General features: G+C 40.2%; 1 protein-coding gene across 3 annotated transcripts in view; it reads left to right on the top strand.

Moving 5' to 3' along the window:
• Window positions 1-19416, top strand: part of dpy19l3 (dpy-19 like C-mannosyltransferase 3) — a 57133-nt gene that overhangs the window by 16056 nt on the left and 21661 nt on the right. For all 3 annotated transcript variants that reach the window (XM_023332247.1, XM_023332246.1, XM_023332248.1), the window contains exons 8-15: window positions 861-992; window positions 2309-2410; window positions 2617-2690; window positions 4018-4176; window positions 6539-6667; window positions 11763-11874; window positions 12518-12574; window positions 15269-15351. In XM_023332247.1, the coding sequence (XP_023188015.1) occupies window positions 861-992; window positions 2309-2410; window positions 2617-2690; window positions 4018-4176; window positions 6539-6667; window positions 11763-11874; window positions 12518-12574; window positions 15269-15351 (848 nt within the window). The remainder of the gene's footprint in view (window positions 1-860; window positions 993-2308; window positions 2411-2616; window positions 2691-4017; window positions 4177-6538; window positions 6668-11762; window positions 11875-12517; window positions 12575-15268; window positions 15352-19416) is intronic.

Below are 19416 nucleotides of genomic sequence, written 5' to 3'. Positions count from 1 at the left end.
ATCACTAGAAAATCAAAATGCTGCACCAAGAGGCATCAAATACAAAACAAAATGTAAAGATTTAGGAAAAACAAAAGCATAACTTCATTGAATTTACTGTCCTAAGAATATGTAGTGAAGCATAAAAATATGTTTACTTTATGCATTTCAGAGCTACTATGTAATATTTAGCATTTTTACATTGACTTTTAGAGATAGGCCTAGTCAAAGTAGCTCAAATGCCACAATCCCTGATCAGTCGACTCATTGAACATTATTCATGTTATAACATATATGGTGGGTGTTCTAAATTCACACTCCATTGTGACGCTTCATTATTAGTATATTATTAGTTATCTGCTGCAGTCCTGTGCGGTCTGATCCACATGCCTTCTGAAGGTGTTCTGAGGGAAGCCGGGTGTGTTCTCTCCTCAGACCGACTCCAGGATAGAAGCCAGTTCAGGTCTGGCTGAGGTTCCTCTTTTACGCTAAAAACTCAAAAAGCAGCTGGACTAAATGAACCGAGAAAGAGGAACATAAGCATTCTCATGGAGGTTTTCCAGGCTTTACATTGCCCCAATAAAATCTGTCCTCATTTACATTTCACTTTAAGAGCGGTTTGGCAGCTGTGCTGACATGTGTAGCAATTCCTAAATTATTCATAGCCAAGCCAAAACTTTGATTTCTACTTGTTATTTTTTTATTGGACCAGTAGTTCTCTTTTGGGCTGGAATGATGCAAACCTTGACAAGAAAAGGAAAGACAGTGGATGTAAATGCAGACTGGCATAAACTGCAAACTGAATCCTCCATGTGATTGTGAAACTGCATTGTGATTGTTAGCAGTGCGTGGCTCATTCCCGGCTGTGTGTGTCTGCCCAGGTGACCACCCTGTACCTGGTTCAGGTAAGCGGTCTGCTGAGCGTTTGGCTGCTGCAGTTCTGTAACTCCATGATCCTGGGATCGCTGGTGCTCAGCTTCATTGTTGCAGCTCTCTTCATCAGACACTGCCAGGTTAGTACGTGTGTGAATCTACTCTGGCTGTCAGGAGGATTGAATTAATGATGACTTAAATAGTTCATTAGATCCTGTTGTTTGTTTTTCTTTGCATATGCTATTGAACAAAAGTAGTTTAAGTTTTGATCACAACCAGAGAGCAAAACACCGCACCACTTCTCAGCTGAGTTCCTGACTCCTCTCAGATTGGATTTTGCGGAGTTTCCTTTCTTCTTGGTTATTACTCATTGAAATGCATACATACACAGTGAAGCTTTTGTGCTCTCTGCCTCTATCAGAGGTCCTTGAGATGCTTTTGCAACTTAGCAGGAATCCACCTGGGTGAACCTGATGTAAGAGAGCGTGAGTAGGAAGGTGTTTATGTTTGTTTTTTTCCCTCCATTCTCCTTTAAAAGGAGAAATTAAATCATGGCCATGCTATTTGTAAAGTCTATAATGCCACTATTTATAATGGTTCTACTGCTCACTGTAGCATAAACAGGATTGTTTTGCAAATCTCAGTAAGGATTTAGCATTATTCGTGCTGAACAACCAGAGATGTCGACTCCAGTTGCTCTTAAGTCACAAAAGTGACTGAGATGCACCGATTGGAGTTTTCTGGCTGATCAGCCAGCTTTAAAAAGCCTGACATGCAGATACGGATATTCTTTGTCTGAAATGTTGCTAAATATAGCAACAGTGCGGTGACTGTTGTTAACCGCAGATGTGCAGATGTGACCTGATGGGCGGGTCTGCCAGTCAGGGAACAGGTTACTCAAACTGTTTGGTTCACTAGATTAACAGCAGGTTGAATGTTTGCACCCTTAAGTGAAACTATTTGTTTTTTGTCTGCTGCTGTTCATTTCACGTGTTTTTGTGCCCAAACTACAAAGAAAATGTTTTTGGTGTAGCAATAAATTTAGAAGAAAAAGACCTCCAGAGGAATGTGTGTTTCGGGGAGGAGGGGACTGGCAGGTTTAGAAGTGATGTGGCCCACTGTGGGGGCTGATTCTACTGTACATGAGCTATAGAAGTGTTTTATATTCCTCAACCTGTTGTTTTAGTGGGATCCAAGCCTTAATTAGGAGTCAGGAGGTCAGAACTCCTCAGCCTCCCAGGCCTGGTGAAGGGAGGATCATTCCCCCTGGGCTGACCTGCGGGTGTGATTGCTGCCAGTAGCAGTTCCCTGGTTAACACTCGGTGGATTTATAATAAATGCCATATTTTCTAACAAATATAAAACATGTAAGAAGTGTAATTTAAAGTCTGCGTAAAAAGGCTTTATTATCTGGCCGATTAGATTTGAAATCAACACCATGTGTTTCGTCTTGCAGCCTGATTTGAAGACTGGAGGCCTGCTGGTTCGTCTGGCCAAAGTTCTCCTCCACAGCATCCTTGTTCTCCTGCTCGCCTTCATCATCAACTCCTTGACTAAGGTGCTCGTCTTCCTCTGCCTCCCCTCTCGTCCCTCCCCTGCGTTGTCCTCCCGTTCTCTCTCCCCTCCTCTCATCCTTTTCTCAACGCGTCTCAGACCTTCAGAGCAATGATGCAACGTTGTCCGCCCGGTTTCTGCTCCTGTTTACGCTCCTGAAGGCTGATCTCAGCCCAGACGTGATGACCTTATCTGTGCTTGTGTTTACAGAAAGCGCTTCAGCTCAGATCAGACGAGCACATTTTTAAATTCATCAAGTCAAAGTTTGCCTTGGGGCCGACGAGGTATGAACACATAAAACACACAAACCTCAATCCTATGCTTGGTTTTTTGCGAACACCTGTTCCCTAAAATCCCATTTGACTCGCATAGGCTGAGAGTATATATACAGTCAGTGTGCTGTGGGCTTGTTACAAAACTTCCACTTGATCTAGAGTGACTACATTATTCACTAAGCACTAGTGTCATAGCACCTGCAGCGTTAATGTGTGTGAATAATAGATCGCGGGGTAAAGCCACTAGACCTCTCATCGATCAGTGTGTGTTGCCGTGTCGGGACGGCTGCTCCGGGCCAGCGAATAACACGGCTCCCAATGCGATGCTGCACAACTGGCCCTTCAATTATTCAGGAGATTGTAGCAAATGCGAGGCTCACTCCGTGCTCTGCTTCACCCTCAGCTCCTCTCTCTCTCTCTCTCTCTCTTCCTCACTCAGACTTCTTTCTGCTCTCCTACTGTTTCGTTCTCCTGTCCTTTCAGTCCTGCTTTGCATTTGTGGGAGCACAGCTCTCAGTTTGAGGTACTTTTCCAAGCCTTTATTTATCTTGAGCTGCATATTGCAAGTAGAAAGTACTGAATAGAAAGTCGGATAATGTAGGCAGCCATTAGAACACGTCAAAGTCAAGGTGACCTCACAGACTGCTGGCGCCTTGGACTGTGACTGTCTGACCAAGACAAACCTCTTAGTTTGAAGCTACAGGGCAAAATGGTAGAATTGTAATAAGTGAGACAAAAAGTGAGCCAAATAAAATTGAAACAGCGGTCTTATTCTAGCTTATTTGCTCTGAGTTTGTAGCTTTGATTTCCGGTACATCGTCTCACATGAATACTGAATCTCGTGAATCCGTTGGTTCGTAGAGGGAAATGTTGCATTGGAGTCTATGTGTCAAGTAAAAATCTGGTCTAAGTGTGAAAAGTTGGATGCAAGTGGTGTGTTTTGGACCTCTGCTTCCCCTGGGTCAGATGATGAGGAGCAGTTGACCAGGTGTTTGCTAAATGTGCTGATGTGCTGGGTTCAACACAGGCCTATACAATCTTCTCCTAACCACAACATATACTTCTCCGACCAATTACTATCAAGATAGATCAAACAACATTCAAAGCAATCAAATGAAAACATGTTGAACCCCAGATGTATTTTATGCTTGGTGCTAATGCAATGCTAACCCCAATTAGCTTTACTGGATGTGTTACTCTGCTGGAGCAAACCTGTTCACTCAGAGAGAGAAACTCTTCTTGCATTCATATCCACAGAGTTTATGCACTTTAAGTCAAATTTATAGCCAATCATACATTTTGTTGAGAACATCAGGTAATATCACCTCTCCTGCAGGGACTTTGATGCCAGTCTGTATCTGTGTGAGGAGGCCTTCGGGCTGCTGCCACTGGACACTCTGGAGCGCCTGGCTGGCACCCTGCTGCTGTACCCATACGTCCCCACTGTCCTGCTGCTCAGTGGCATGCTGGCAGTGGCGGTGCTGCACAACCTCAGGTACGTGATGCTCAGCGGGAAAAGTTTCAACATGAAAACAAGTTGAATTTGATTGTCCTCAATGGCTGAATGAGCTGGATAAACTGAACTATACTGTTCAGTTTATCTAGTCTCTGATGGCAACAACTCATGCAGTATGGTTCTTAAATTTGAAGCATCTTGGAACACAGAAAGTCTCACAGACAGATCCACACACCTAACACACATTGTTAGGTGTGTGGATCGTCTTACAATGTGGCCATGATCAGAAACTTGTGCTGAATAATACATCAGTTCTTTACTACCTAAATATGATCCGGTATTCCATTCTCTCTGTATGATAATCTGTGAAACAGTTCTGATTTTGTCTTTCTGGGCCACAGAATATTTTCTGTTTTCTGTCGTAAACGGTTCAGTGGCATCTCGTTATTAATTATTCTGGCGATTAATCGAGTAATTGAATTTAAAAAATTGTCCCGTTCTGTAGTAACTATTTAAGCTAGTAAAGGAAAACTGATATAAAGATCAGTAATAGTGCACTTGAATAATAATCAGAGAAGAATAATCTACGTATTAGGAATAGGCAGTGCCCCCTGGTGAACAAAAAAACATTTGGTGCAGAGGTTAATCAGACTGTCACAAATACAATGTGTTAAAACTATTTCCTGCTGAGGAGCTACAGCATCCAAGATGATCTACTGTGGCAACTCTGTTTTGAAAATCATTGAATAAGTGAATAAGATTGGCTTCTCATGTAAACATCAATCGATGACCAATCTCCCACAATGAAGGAAATTGAAGCTGATTTATCGGTTCACTCCAATTGTTGATGCAAATGAGAGGAGGGCGATATGTACTTGGAATATACTGCAATATGTCTGGTACTATTGTGATAAACTATAAAAATGGCAATAAAGAACTATGGTAGTACTTTATTTGAAGGGGTGTGCATAAGACTGATATGACACTGTCATAAATAAGACATAACACCTGTTATGAACATGAAGGAGTCTTTATGAATATTTATGACTGTTGTCATGAAGTGACATTTGGTAAATAATGACACTTTAATTGCAAAGTTGCTTTTACTGCAACTTTTAAAGCAACTTTGCATTAAAACTATTATTTACCGAATGCCACTTCATGATAACAGTCAGAAATATTCATAAAGACTCCTTCATGTTCATGATGAGTGCTATGTCATATTTATGTCAGAGTCATATCAGTCTTATGCACTCCCCTTCAAATGAAGTGTTACCAGAACTATTTATTGCTTATTTTTTAGGCAGCTGTATGGCTGTGAATGCATGGCACAGCATATATAGTGGCTCAAGCACAAATATTGTTCTTGAAAAAGATTCCCACTTCAGGACTCCATATTCTTAAAGAAGTAAACTGCATGTAGTAACTGCATTTATTATAAAATTTTAGTCAATCTACTGATTGTCTCATGGGACAATCAGTGGAGAAGATAATAAAAATAACCTTTCCGTTAACACTGTCACGCTTTTTTGTTTACATTATTAATTGAAAGTTATCAAGAATAAATAATAAATCCTTATGATAAGAAACTTTTCACAATAAATGATCATTGATAAATCCTCATCTCTAAAGCATACCCTTGTGTCACATTGTTTTTACTTGTAACACTGGTAAAAGAAGTTGTGTTTCTAATTAATGAATCAGACACCACTTTGTAAAATAAAGAGATATATAGTGTGGTAGATGAGATGAGGGTTTTTGTTAGTAGAAGGAAAACCTAAACCAGAGGTCACCATGTTTTCCTCTACTCCTGGATTTCCCTCCATGCTCTGAAAAAGCAGCATCATCCACCAGCTGCCTCTCCCAGCTTCATTTGCCTGTGGTGCAAGGTGATAGGCTGCTCTCAACTAATCAAATTAGCATTTCAACTCGCCCTGCGCCACTGGACGGCTGGAATACTAACCTCACAGAACAAAGGGCTATTTGCCAATTCAGGAATTAATTTAATCCAGTATAGCCAACCTCACGTAGTCAGGGGAGCCGGTTTTGATTTGTATTCAAATGGAAGCCAGTGTCCGTCTGATTCGGTGCAGAAGGCCACATCGTGGGAGTAATATCATCGCCTTCGGGGCCTCTCTCTGTTTGTATGCATGCTGACTCCTGCAGACAGAAACGGTCGTGGGTGTGCATCGTTACATGTCCACTTGCATGCAAGCTGCTAATGAAATCTGAACAAGAGCTACTGAAATCTGAATAATCAGAACAATATCAATTCCGCCCACCTGCCGTCCGTCCTGCCTCTCCTCTCCAGCGTATGGATGTGATGTTTTATGTATTTACCGTTCCCTTTTGGTAACATGCTTCTTTTCTGCTTTAATGTCTGGTTTTTGTTTCCCATTAGGCCTAAAGGAAGTTGGGAGGAAGAGAAGAGAGCAGCTGCAGGGGGACAGGTGGATGCTTTCCGGCCAGATGTGGCCTACAACCTGCTGCACTCTGTGCTCTACGGCCTCCTGGCTTTCAGCACCATGAGGTAAACTCTGAATTGCTGAGGCAGCAGAACACGTATACATTCACACTTCCAGGCATAGGCGCTGATTCCTGAGCACCAGTCATGCAAGCATGGCTAACACCACTGATAAACATCACTGTGCCTAGTAGCCGCTATAGCTAGCTGCAGGCACTTTTACTAGGCATTGAGTCATATCCACAAACCCACAGATCTGATGCGGGATGAGCAGGAATCTGTCACAAAAATGTTCATAACGTTCTTCTTTATTATTCAGTTTTATAAAATGTGGCTTAAATTAAAGTTGTGAAAATTACTGTTTTGATATGTAAACTATGTATTATTCCTAGATATAACTCTATAAACTCTTTGGTTTCTGTCAGTTCTTTCAAGGACTGACAGAAACAACAAATTTATGTTTTATACTGGACAATTAATTTATTTTTACATAATCACCTCAGTAAGAAACAGTCTGTTAAATACCTTATGAAAAATTTTATCTTACTTGATGACTATTATGAATATTTGCGATGTCTTCGAATAAATGAGGAAGTTAGAGCAGTTTTTATTGTTTGTTGTACTTTTAGAAATTTCAGCGGCTGCAGTTCGCCACAGCAAAGGAAAAATAGCACTAAAAAACAGGTGAAGAATAGCTCAAAACCACATGCACACCTATTACCATGGCAACCAACTGACAATAACTAAGACGGAGCAGAGATTAAGTTCAAGTATATCAGGGACATCAACATTTCTCACACAAACAGAAGATTCAGTTCATTATAGTTCCATGTTTTCAAGCTTGGTGTTTATTTTGCAATTATTAATAAGCAGTTGCCTGGACATGAGGTGGTTGATTAGTTAGTGACTGCCCACCAGCAGAAACATAAATCGGCGCCCAAGTCTCGCTCTCACACAGATGTGCTTCAAATCTTATTTTTATTTCATAACTTAATCAGTCGTAGTCATTCACAAGTACCTCTTCAGTCCATTTCACTAAGTTGGCTAATTGGTCCCTTCAGAAGCCTTGATCACCTCCAAGTACTTTCAGCTTTGTGCTGTTTTTTTATGGTAAGCAAAGACAGTCACAGCAAAACTAAAGATCCTCATGGATTGTTATGGTTAATGTCTATGCTCTGTGTCCATTAGTATTAGATTTGATACGCAACAGTTCAGAGGGGCAGCAGCAACTGTTCACCCTCCTTCACTGTTTTCTCATTATGTTGCATTGCAGACTAGTTCTATAGCTTTTCTGTAAAAAAAACAAAAACGACACAAAATCAAATAACATACTGAAAAAAGTGAAAACATTCTCCTACGACTCGACTGAAGTCCCACTGTGGTGGGTTTATTTTATATGAATGGGTTTTGAGTATGTTGCCTGATTCAGGTGTCCCAGATTACAGTGCATCTCTAGGCCTCACAAAGAAGGTCACGAGCTGAAAAGCTTTGTGTTCTCCTTGCTTCAGAAATGGAAGAAGTTTGCAAGCACCAGGACCCTCCTTATGTCTGGCTCTTTAACCAAACCAAGGAAGCAGGGACAAATATGACCAAGAACCTAACGGTCACTAAGGCGAAGCACCAGTGCTCTGTTGTGCAGATGGGAGCAGCATCCAGAAAGTCATCTGTTGCTAATGCATATCACATGTCAGGCCTTTCTGATACAATGGCCAGACGGATGGCGCTTCTCACTAAAAGGCACATGAAGGTTTGCTTCAATTTTGCTAAAAATACAACTAACTGATTAATATACCAATCTAAAATTAAATAGAACTTTCTGGAGTGAGATTAAAGCAATGTGTTTGGACAAAAGCAGACACTTCTCATCTTAGATGCCTTCAGTAGGAACAGTCTTAGACTGTTTCTATTGTAGAACATGGTGGTGAAAGTATGCTCTGGGAATGCTTTTGTGAGAGACTGGCCCTTTTTCACAGTCACCTAGCAACACGAGACTCGTTATTGTAAAACGAGTCTCTTTTTTGACGCAAACAGTGACTCCACCCTTTACCCAATCAGTGACCGCCAGTCTTCTGACATTCTGCTTATAGTTCAACTCCACATGCTTGGAAGCCCAGTGAAGCAAGTTCTATAACAGTGGCTGGTACCACGTAGCCATTACCAGAGAAAAACCCTTATAACCGAGTCGAGCCATAACGAGGAGGTGATAGTGGAAAAGGGCCAGAGTTTGCATAGAATGTGGGAAAATAGAGACGGGCACCAAAATAGCACACACCTTTACAGATTTATAAATCTGGAAACAACACATAGTGGCTGAGCTCACAAACACTGCAAAAACAAAATCTGACCAAGTATTTTTCTCTGGTTTCAAGTGCAAATATTTTAGTAAAGTTGAAATTAAACAAAACTAACTTGCAAATAACTTTTCAGGAAGATATAGGAACTTGTTTTAACTAACTTGTTGTTTTAGCCAATTGTAGAGAAACTGAACTGAGCAATGATCCAATGCACACAGCCAAGATAACGAAGGAGTGCCTTTAGCAGTGGTTTGTGAAAGTTCTTGAGTGGCCCACGCAGAGCCCAATTCAGTCCAACTGAACCTCTCAACCAATTCTGCCCAGCCAACCAGGCTGAGATTGATAGGCTCTGCAGAGAAGAGTAGAGAAAATCCCAAGCTTGTCAGGACAAGGTGACTTGAGTCTGGAATTGCTGCCAAAGGTGCTTTAACAAAATATTAAACCTTGGGTGTGAACACTTATGCTCATATTATGTTTAAGAATTTCTGTTTGTATTAAAAAAATGTCTGAAAATTTTTTCCTTTGTTATTAAGATCTGCTTTATGAAGACTCAGCTCAGGTCTTCATAAAACCTGAGCTGTTTTATGAAGACCTGAGCTGAGAATTGAAAGAGTACTGGTGGGAGTTCAAGTTTTCTCTTAAAAAGTGTGTTGGGTAAATAATACACAATACTGTCCAGTGTTAAACACCCCAAATGTTTGTTCCTATTTAGATGAACTATAACTTTTTACACACTTCTACAGTAGCAGTAGTTGGATGTTAGGGTGTGATTTAAATGAGGTTCTCTCACTTTCTCCAAGTTTTATTTTACATTCTGAATCAAACAAAACAGAAAAGTGGTCATTGGTCCTCATCCACACATTTTGTGATCTACAACCAATGAGAGACGATTGCTCACAACCTTCATTGTGAGGCCGACATCTGAGCCAGCAGTTAGTCAATGAGGAATCTGAGCTTCTGAAACAGAAGTACCTTCAGATTCTTTGTCTGTTAATTAGATCATGAAAATGTAGCAAAATACCAAGGTATGGATATACTTGTCTTTGCATTTGGTGAACTGTAATATTTATGACATTGAGTGATAAGTTTTGTGTTTTCATCATCATTTTTTTAGTTATACGAAAGCCAGAAAGCAGAGGAAAATTATTTAAAAAATATCAATGCTCTGATCAATTTTACTCGCCACCTGGAACTGTCAGGTTTCTGCTTAGCATCGCAATTACTTTCGTCTTTCATCCTGCTTTATTTTAGGTTGAACTAAGTCTAGATTTTAAATGATAAGCCATTTTTTTAAATGCACACCAAAAGCACTCTGCTGTCCAACATACAGTGTCTGTCAAAAGCTCTTTTAAAGTGCCAGGTTTTCTGATGTAAAAATATGAAACCATGATGAATCATTTAAAAACTTTTTTCAGCTTTGATGTGACAATGTGTGATGTTCGGTCTAACTACAAAACAAATGTTAGGAGAAGAAATGTGAATACTAAAACAGATCCAATCACCTGGCTGTGCATGCACTCTTTAATCTACTTGCTGAATCATATTTTGATTGTCTGCAGTTGTGTTGGGTAAACAACTGCCATCAATTATAGCTAATTTGCAGTGATGTTTGGACATTTATCTGTCAGTTTTGTTCATTTGCTTCATTTAGCTAAAGATACAGTTTGCAGAAAGGATCCAATTTCATTTTACAAATGCAAAAGTTGGAGAAAGGACAAAAATATTATTATTGATGATAATGAATCATCCATTATCATATCATTATCATTGTCATGATAATGATAAGCTTCTGTGGTTCTGTACATCAAATTTCAGTTTAAGTACCGAATTCTAAAGAATTGTAATTCAAAACCACTTTATGAACTTTACTATAAAATCCTTCCAGTGATGTTTAATCACAATGAGAGATTTCTTATCAGTGCACTTACAAAATAAGGTTCCAGTTTTGAGAGGAGTAAAAATCTTGTAGCTGTGGAAAAAAGCAGTGTGTTGTGATGAGATTTACAGTCTTCCACATTGGGTCAGCACCAACTAAAATTTACCTTCTGTTACTTTCAATATGGTCACCGAGTGGAGCAGATTGCACTGGAAGAACGAAGCTGCTTTGATGAGGAGCTGTTTGTGTTTCCCTCCTGTGTTCCACCTTTAGAGGAGGGGTCAATGTTAAGTTTTGAACATCGACAAACGATGTTTTCTTCATCAGGCACAAAAACTCTTGCTCAAACGTTAATCCAGCAGAGAACATCAGTAACTCAAGACACCACAGAGACTGAAGTCAGGGATGCTTCAATTAATAAAAAATCTAATGAAAGCAAACAGTTTATAAAACAGATTCCTGTTGCAGTCCAGGTGCTGACTTTGTTCTCACAGAACCACAGAAGCTTTTAATACAATGGAGGTTGTATTTGGAGAAAAGTGCCATGCCTGATGTCAGCACTTTCTCAGACATGATGATTAAGAACGAAAGACCAAAAGAGCAGAAAGCAGTGTCTGTCAGACAGCTGCTTTGCATTAAACAGACTTATTTCTGGATATTTCTGCACCTCTTCCAGCCTCATCCTCGACGTACCAGTGAACTTCTGTCCCATGATGTCTCACCTTGTTCACTCTCCTGTTTCATCTTTCCCTTTGCTTCAAAGGCTGCTGAAGAATAATAAGATCTGGACCAACACTTTTTTTTTTGCTACTAAATTTAAGTTCCCTGTTTTCAACACCAGTACCTAGCTTCTGTTGGCAAGATAAAGGCTGAAGAGCTTGGAGTACAGATTTCCATGCTGCGTTCCTACTTTTCTCTCCATGATGGGAGCTCAGCCTGTTTTTCTGTTTTCAGATCAGAAACTTGACTCCACTCGTGTATTTTCCCACAGAATGAAATACATTTGGACAGGCCACATGTGTGCGGTCGCGGCATATGGTGTGTGTGGGACCGACCTGTGGACTCTGCTTCTCAAAGCTCTCCGCTGCAACACTAAAGTTCTGGTACAAGCCTTTCTTTCATGTCCAAGTCTAGTTTTCTCTGTATGTTTTTATTTGTCATTTTGATTAAGTATTTCGCAGTTTTTTATATTTCTTTAATTTTCTAGTAAATCGGATCTCCTTGATTTGATTGATTTGTATACATTAATGTGCTTCTATGTGAAAGTTTTAAATGATTTGTTGGTTTAATGCAGTGCTTCTCAATTCCAGTCCTCAGGCCCCCCTGCTCTGCATGTTTTAGATGTGCCTCTATTCCAGAACAGCTGATTCAAATGATTGCATGACCATCAAGTGCTGCAAAAGCTTGTTAATCACCCATAAATTCAATCCAGGTGTGTAACAGAAGGGAAACACCTAAAACATGCAGGGCAGGGAGGCCTGAGGACCGGAATTGAGAAACGCTGGTTTAATGTGAGTGTGACTCATAATGCTACCCTCTGTGCCTCACCACTAGGTGTCAGTGTGGTCCTAACATGATCACAGCAGGAATTAAATTCTTGATAGTTGGGGAACAGAGCTGCTCTGTCTCTCATCCCAGTCTTATGTTGTTACATGTTTTCCAAGAGCCACCTATGTTTCTGACTTTTCTCATTTTGTACATCTAACTTTGCACCTGAGTATTTTTTGTTATCCTCTCTGTTTGCAGCTGCGGTTTATCAGATATGCAGTTCCAGTGCTGATGATTGGCTGGCTGTATTATAAGGTAGGCCGTTTTCCTGCTGCTTTATGATCGTTGTCCTATTGGCAGACCCATCAATAATCCTCGGTCAGTTTGAATAGGTCCTAACGAACGTTGTGAGCAAGGCTGAATCACCTAAGGGAAGAAATAAACAAAGCCTAACTTTAAAAGTCATTTAAACTTTAAGCAATGTAAAGTGCCTTACTTTGAACACGAGAATAAATGAGATAAATTGCTGAAGCTAAAGTGCAGTAAATGTGTTGTGTTTCCCATGTTTCTTTAGGATTACCTGCTGTCTATGAGGAGTATAAGGTCACAGAGAAGGGTTTCTGTCGCTGCCTGACTTCTTGTTTGTACCTGCAAGTTGAAAATTAGAAGAAGTTTGCTTTTGCTCTCTGTTCCTAACCATTACCAGCTTAGGGGAATCCTACTCTGTCCTGCTATATCAGTCAATAATTTGGTTGATCTCTAGGAATACGCCTCTGCGATGGAGGCCTAAAAGCTTTGAGATTTTTACTTTTTTCTCTTAATATTTCCTTGGGCCAACAGAGTATAGTCAACACAGGCAGAGATGATTCCTTTCAAAGGTTTGACAACAATCAACTTGATCTCTCCATGAAGCACAGCTCTTATTTTAGAAGTCTGTTTCTTAAAGGGGCCATTTTTTTGTGTTTTCCAGGCTTATAGTGCCATTTTATACCCCAATCAAGTAGCTATGTTAACATATGTTATTATAAAGATAATGTATATATTAAATATGACTTAAATGAAATTAGACTTCGTAATTTAGCTCCTTGAAATCGGGCCTCTGTCTCTAAAAACTCCTGCTCTTTATGAAACTGCAACTTCAGGAAGTCATCACAACATGGCTCCTCTTTTGACGCTTTAACAACCAGCGTTGTTCTGAGAAGTAACTCATATAATGAGCTCCACAGCTGCAAACATCTGGTGCAGTCCCACCAGATGTTTGCTAATTGTTACCGGCTAGTCTGAAGGAGCTGGGTGATGGAGTCATGGGAGGGGGCTACTCTGTGAGGTGGAAGCTTGGAAACTGCCTCTTCGAGGATTAGCTCTTGAAGGGAAGCCAATCAGGCATTTTGCACAGCTAAATGGTTGCCATGGAGATTAAAGGATTTCTCAACCACGCATGAAAGAATCAAGGCAACGCTTCAAGTATGTTTTTGATGAGGGAGAAACATTATAACATGGTGTAAAAAAGTTGATTTTACATAATGCTGCCCCTTAAACTTATGATCAGTCCAGTCAGCTAACTTCAGCCTGGCTTGTCCTGCTCTCCCTCAAATCCCCAGGACCAGCTCAGTGTAACTTATTGGGGAATGACCCAGGCAGCCTGACGGCCTTGGAGTCCACGGTCAGTGTGTAATTTTCCAGAATGGACAGATTGAGAGCTCAGCCTTCGGATTAGGTCACAAAACAGGCTGGCTGAGAGACAACAGCAGAGAAGTCATGCTCTGTTTAGTTATCCTTTCACTGTGGATGTTGTTAGGGTACACCTATGCAACACCTCCATCTTTAGAGATTTGGTTTATGATATTCACAAATAACCAAATTCTATGATATCCTATGTTTTTATGCTAAATTCTGTGATTCAGAGATCATGTAAATGATCCTTCTATGAAGGCTGTCTTTTCAGAGGATACCGATGTTGGCGTTGAGCACGCATTGAGACTGTGAGAGCATATTTCTGTGAACAAAGATGAATGCAGATCTGTGTGTGTTTACATCTCACATACTCTCATTACACTTGGCTGTGTGTCTGCGCTGTAACTTGATAAAATGAATGTAATGGACCACATCATCACAGACAGGTATTTTTCATCCCGTCAAAGTAGAAACCAATCACACAGCAAATCAAAATCCTACATCAAGCTGCAGACATTATTGAACAAATTGGTGAATTTAAGAAAACGCAAGAAAATGTAATACTATACAAACTTAGATTTAGTACCCTAACAATATTATTAAAGCATACAAATAGTCAATATTGTCCATTTATATAATATTCCTTTTTATTTACTTTTGCTTTTAAGTGTGACCAGCATTACGTAGCTTGTTTTAAGATCCACAGGCTGATTACTTAATTAGGATTTAACCAAAGTGTAAAAAGTTATATTTTTTATTTACGTTTTTGGTATTTGCCTTTTTTACGACTCTATCGTTGGTGTCCAATAATGTCATCCGGGTACACATAGTTACCTACTCATATTTTCAAATTTCCTGTCAACTTTAACCTTTTTTTTATGCAAAGACCTGGTGAGGCGCTGGTGGACAGCCCCAACACCCCGACCACCAGGCAAGGTTCCTGGGGAAAACCCTGACAGTTTCTTTATTGTCCAGTAGGCCCACATTTCTGTACTGGAAAGGCATTTTATTGGTTTTAGAAATAATTAACATTTCAAAGAAATTTGATTTTAATCATCTGTAAGTGATAAGCACCAAATTAGCAGATATAAAATCATAAAATGCGTAACGAGCTGATATAACATTTGTATTGTAAAGGTTTACTGTATGGAATTGAATTGCTGGTGTCAATAACTTTTTGAGGATGTTCTAATCAGTTGAGATGCACCTCTTTCAATCAGTGCAGTTTTAAGGATGAATAGGTTTGTTGTTGTACTTTGTGTCTTAATAAAGGTAAACCCATGGCTTTCCATCTCTCCTCTTTCTTCCTCTTCTCCCCCTTCTCTCCCTCTGTAGTTCTGGCCTAAGCTGATGGAGGAGCTATCAGAGCTCAGGGAGTTCTATGATCCAGACACAGTGGAGCTGATGACCTGGATTAGGTACTTACACACATGCTCACACATGCACCCAAATTTACAGATCTGGAGCACCTATTATATTGATGCAAATTTGATTAGCTTGTTTCGCTAGATCAAGCTTCGCTTCGCCTGATGTCCTTGATTAGTGGGGGTGTTCGTGTGTGTGTGAGTGTGTGATGCCAGTTTGTGGGGGAGTCTGGCTGATGAGTGATGAGAGACGATGGGTCGCCATGAATAAGACATAGGAGTGGTGGAAGGAGCCCAGCTGCTGGAGAAGCTCTAACCCACCTCGGAGTCTCTGGGGCTCTGGGCTTGAAGAAGATCAGCCTGATGGGAGCAGAAGCAGCGCTCTGATTTGGAGTGGCCCCATGCTGTTGCTCTGTATTTTGGAGCTCCAACACACACATTGCATTGCAGAAATATTCATTGTTCTTAAGCTTTTCCAGGTTTTTGCCACACATCAACTTATATCATTTTATTACAAGATTCTGTAATGGGCTTTGCAAAGTAGTGAAGAATTGTGTACCGGAATAAATTTTGCGTATTTGTGGCCTGCAAATAAAGCTGCAAGCCTTTAAAGGTGAGTTTCAACTGTGGGGATATTTATTTCTCCAGAATTTAGCCCTTTTAGCTATATAGGCTGTTTATGTACGTTTAAGTGGCGCCTGAAACCCGGGATGTTTATGTAGACTGAGTCCCCTGACGCTGAGCAACCGCTCCAACAGGAGAACCGCTGCAGCCTGGAGACAATGGTCTCTGTCCATGACAACAGTAGAGTCCAGAAAGTGATTAAAAACTGTGGATTGAGACTCGTATAACACTATGCCTTGTTTGCACAGCAAGCTTTTAAAATTGTTGGTTGATTTTCAAAGGCTGAGAGATCCCACACATATCATATGTCAGACAGGAAATCTCGCAAAACCTCTCGAGATCAAACATGAGTTAAGAGTAACCAAATATGGCCAACTGGGAAGAAGCAATGGAGCAATGGAAGTTTGTGGAGGTGAAAGTGTTTCCATCACTTCAACAGAGTCCATGCATCCAGGAAGCAATTGTTTCCCAATAGCCATGGATTTGGACCCTCTGTACAAAGCCAAGCCTTGAACCAGGGGCTACTTTTTACCAAACTACTTCTGCTGTAGTGCTAAAAACTGTGGGTATTGATGCATATTGGGTTATAGTTTGTGGTGTTAAATAGACTGCTGTTAGTGTTTTTATTGGAGGTCTCAGACAGTTGAGGTCCCTAACCATCTGGGGTCCACTGTAAAGACTTTGCTAAGGCACTAGCAAAGTCTTTAAAGACTTTGCTAGTGCCAGACAAAAAAAAAACCAACTAGCAGTTGGGGTTTTTTTTAGCACCCAATGGGTTGAAGGTCTACAGATTAATCACAATAAGTTTTAACGGACACCTCTATTGCTTACTGTTCTGCTAGATGGAGGGATGAGAATTCATGTTGAACTGGTGTGGGGTGAGTAGGAGGAAGTACTTATTATCCCCAGGTCTGAAACCTGTCAGTGCTGTTGAAAACATGAACTGAGAACAGAAACAAACTGATTTATTCACAGCATGACTTATGCAAGCTGTAGGAAAAGATGAAACATGTGAACTTAAAATTGGATTTCTTACTAGAATCTTAGTGAATGTCTATTGACTATTTTAGATGATGTGTCAAAATCTTCTGAGCTTAAAAAGATAAGTTTTTTTTACTGTTTCATGAAGACATTACTGAACTGAGAAAAAGTATTTTAGCAGATGTCTGTCTATGAAACCTCTTTTTTTCAGTCAATTTCATTTGGGTCATATTGTTGGAGATGGCGGCAGGGTAGGGCCCTGAATTATTAAGCTGCTCCTAATCATATACCTCCCCAGTGTGCATGTTATTTAAAAGAAACCACACGCTCCTTCAGCTCTCAGGTTTTTCTAACCAGGACATAATAAAAATAAAATAAAACATCTGGTCCATTTAAGACTTAAAATGGGTTGAAATATGGACTCAGATGAACAACTATTCTGTACATGACACTTTTAATTATTCATTTAACAAAAACCAGGCCAAAATGCAAATCAATGTCTTTAATTCCCTAGTCACTTTCATAAGAATATGGTCCACCGGACCGTCGGTGCTCCTCCAGACCCATGTCACGTACGTTTGGCCGTCTGTACCACATCATGAGGGTCTGTACGGTCCCCCCGGTCACCCAGAGGCACTCTGAGACTACACAAACTTTTCTTGACTGTAAATGTGTGATGATTAGCTCCTAACCAAGAGGTGGTGCCAAGGGAACAATGGGCAAAGAAGATAATTTGTAAAACCAAAGCAAGGGAAAGAAATTGGGCAAGAGGATGTGTCAGAAAACTATTGCTAACTTTATTTGGTCCGTTTTTTCTCTTGGGAACTCAACAACATAAAACTGGGTTGAAGTTCAAGTAAGTAAGAAATCTTTTAAAGGGGCAGTATTATGTGTTTTCCATGCAAATAGTGCCATTTTATAGCATAATCGAGTAACTATGAAATTGTTTTTGTGGTTTCTGTGCGTCTCTGCCCGTCTTTCTTTCATTATTATTCTCAATTAGGGATGCAACTAAATTATTTTAGCACTAGATTATTCTGACGAGTAATTGACTAATTGGTTAGAAAAATTGCCACTTTCTACAGAATTTTCATTGAACCACTTCAGTCTTTCTGAATATAATATTGGAAATTAATTCAAAGGTGCAAATAAACAAATAATTCAGTTATTTTTAAATAAGAAAATATTTGTTTTTTGCCTAAAATGCAATAATGAAGCATTCTATTTGTGAATTTGAACTGGGTGAAAGTAAAACTGTCACTCGAGGTGTTTTGGGTAAAACATATTTAATAAATTACATTCAAAATGTATACATATTTTATACAGTTTTGGCTTAATTACTGCTCTATGCTGTTTTTCAGCAAATTATCATTTGTTGAGTCTGTATATGAATTACTAATTTAGCTGATAATTACTTCAATTCATCATGATTAATCGTTTCAGCCGTACTCTTAATAATCCTTCCGTCTCGCTCTCAAGCTCGTGGCGTCCTCTTCATCATGCAGCAGTCCAGCCTTTCGAAACACTTAGCCGTATGCTAGCCACATCGCCGTTTTCAAGCCATGTGAATAAAACAGTGGCTGTAGAAATGACGATGGCACAGGAGTTGGAGGTGTCAGATTTTGTAGAATCCTTTGAATTGTAGAGAAATTTCCTCGTGAACTGGGAGGTTTTTTTTCATTAGCCCAGGGTGAAACTCTCCTGTTGAACAGAACCCGTCAAACTGGACCAGGCTGAGGTGTTTCTAATAGATTATCACTTGCTTTCTCCAGGAATCCCGAGTTATTGATGTGTATTATGTCCACCCAGGCAGTGGGCAAAAAGATAAAAAAGATCATTTTGATCTAATCCTATTAGACAAATAGTTAAATGGCACAGCGACTGAAGGACACGGATATTAAGGCAGCAGAAGAAGAGGTCTGCACTGCAAATGTAAATGTGTGTGTGTGACATGGGTTCCCTTCCCTCTCAGATAATCCTGTCAGGCAGTGGGGATTTGAGGCTGCCTCACGGTTACCGCGGCGGGGGCTGAGAGCAGGGGGCAGCGCTAAGCTTCTTGCTGCTGCGCTAATTACATTCCAGATGAGAGCGTTAAGATGGGGGGCTAGGGGGTCGAAAAGGGACTTGAGTTAAACTGTGTTCTCCTAGTGAACTGAGGTTGTTTAGTTTTACACAGAAGGTTCGTAATGACGAGCGAGAACAAGGACAGACTCGTGCAAACAGAAGCTAGCATGGTTTATGACCAGATGGTGTGTTTATGGAAAGCTGTTAGGAACTCATTGCTGTAATTGTAGCTGCAGGGGGTGTAATGTAGCTGTATATGAGATGAGGAGAGCAATATAGGTTCCTGCAGTTCAACCAGACTGAAATACGGGGTTATACATTAAACGGCAGTAATGGTTGGGCAGTAGAATAAGCAGCTGGAAGGAATGATCCGATTCAGATGTATTTAGATCTACATGCAGACCACCAATGAGGGTTTAATTGAGTTAATCTACAAAATGCTCATGTCTA

The sequence above is a fragment of the Xiphophorus maculatus genome, chromosome 4 (assembly GCF_002775205.1).
Source record: "Xiphophorus maculatus strain JP 163 A chromosome 4, X_maculatus-5.0-male, whole genome shotgun sequence".
NCBI lineage: Eukaryota > Metazoa > Chordata > Actinopteri > Cyprinodontiformes > Poeciliidae > Xiphophorus > Xiphophorus maculatus.
The sequence above is the reverse complement of the archived record's forward strand: the minus strand, read 5'-3'. Positions and strand labels throughout refer to the sequence as shown.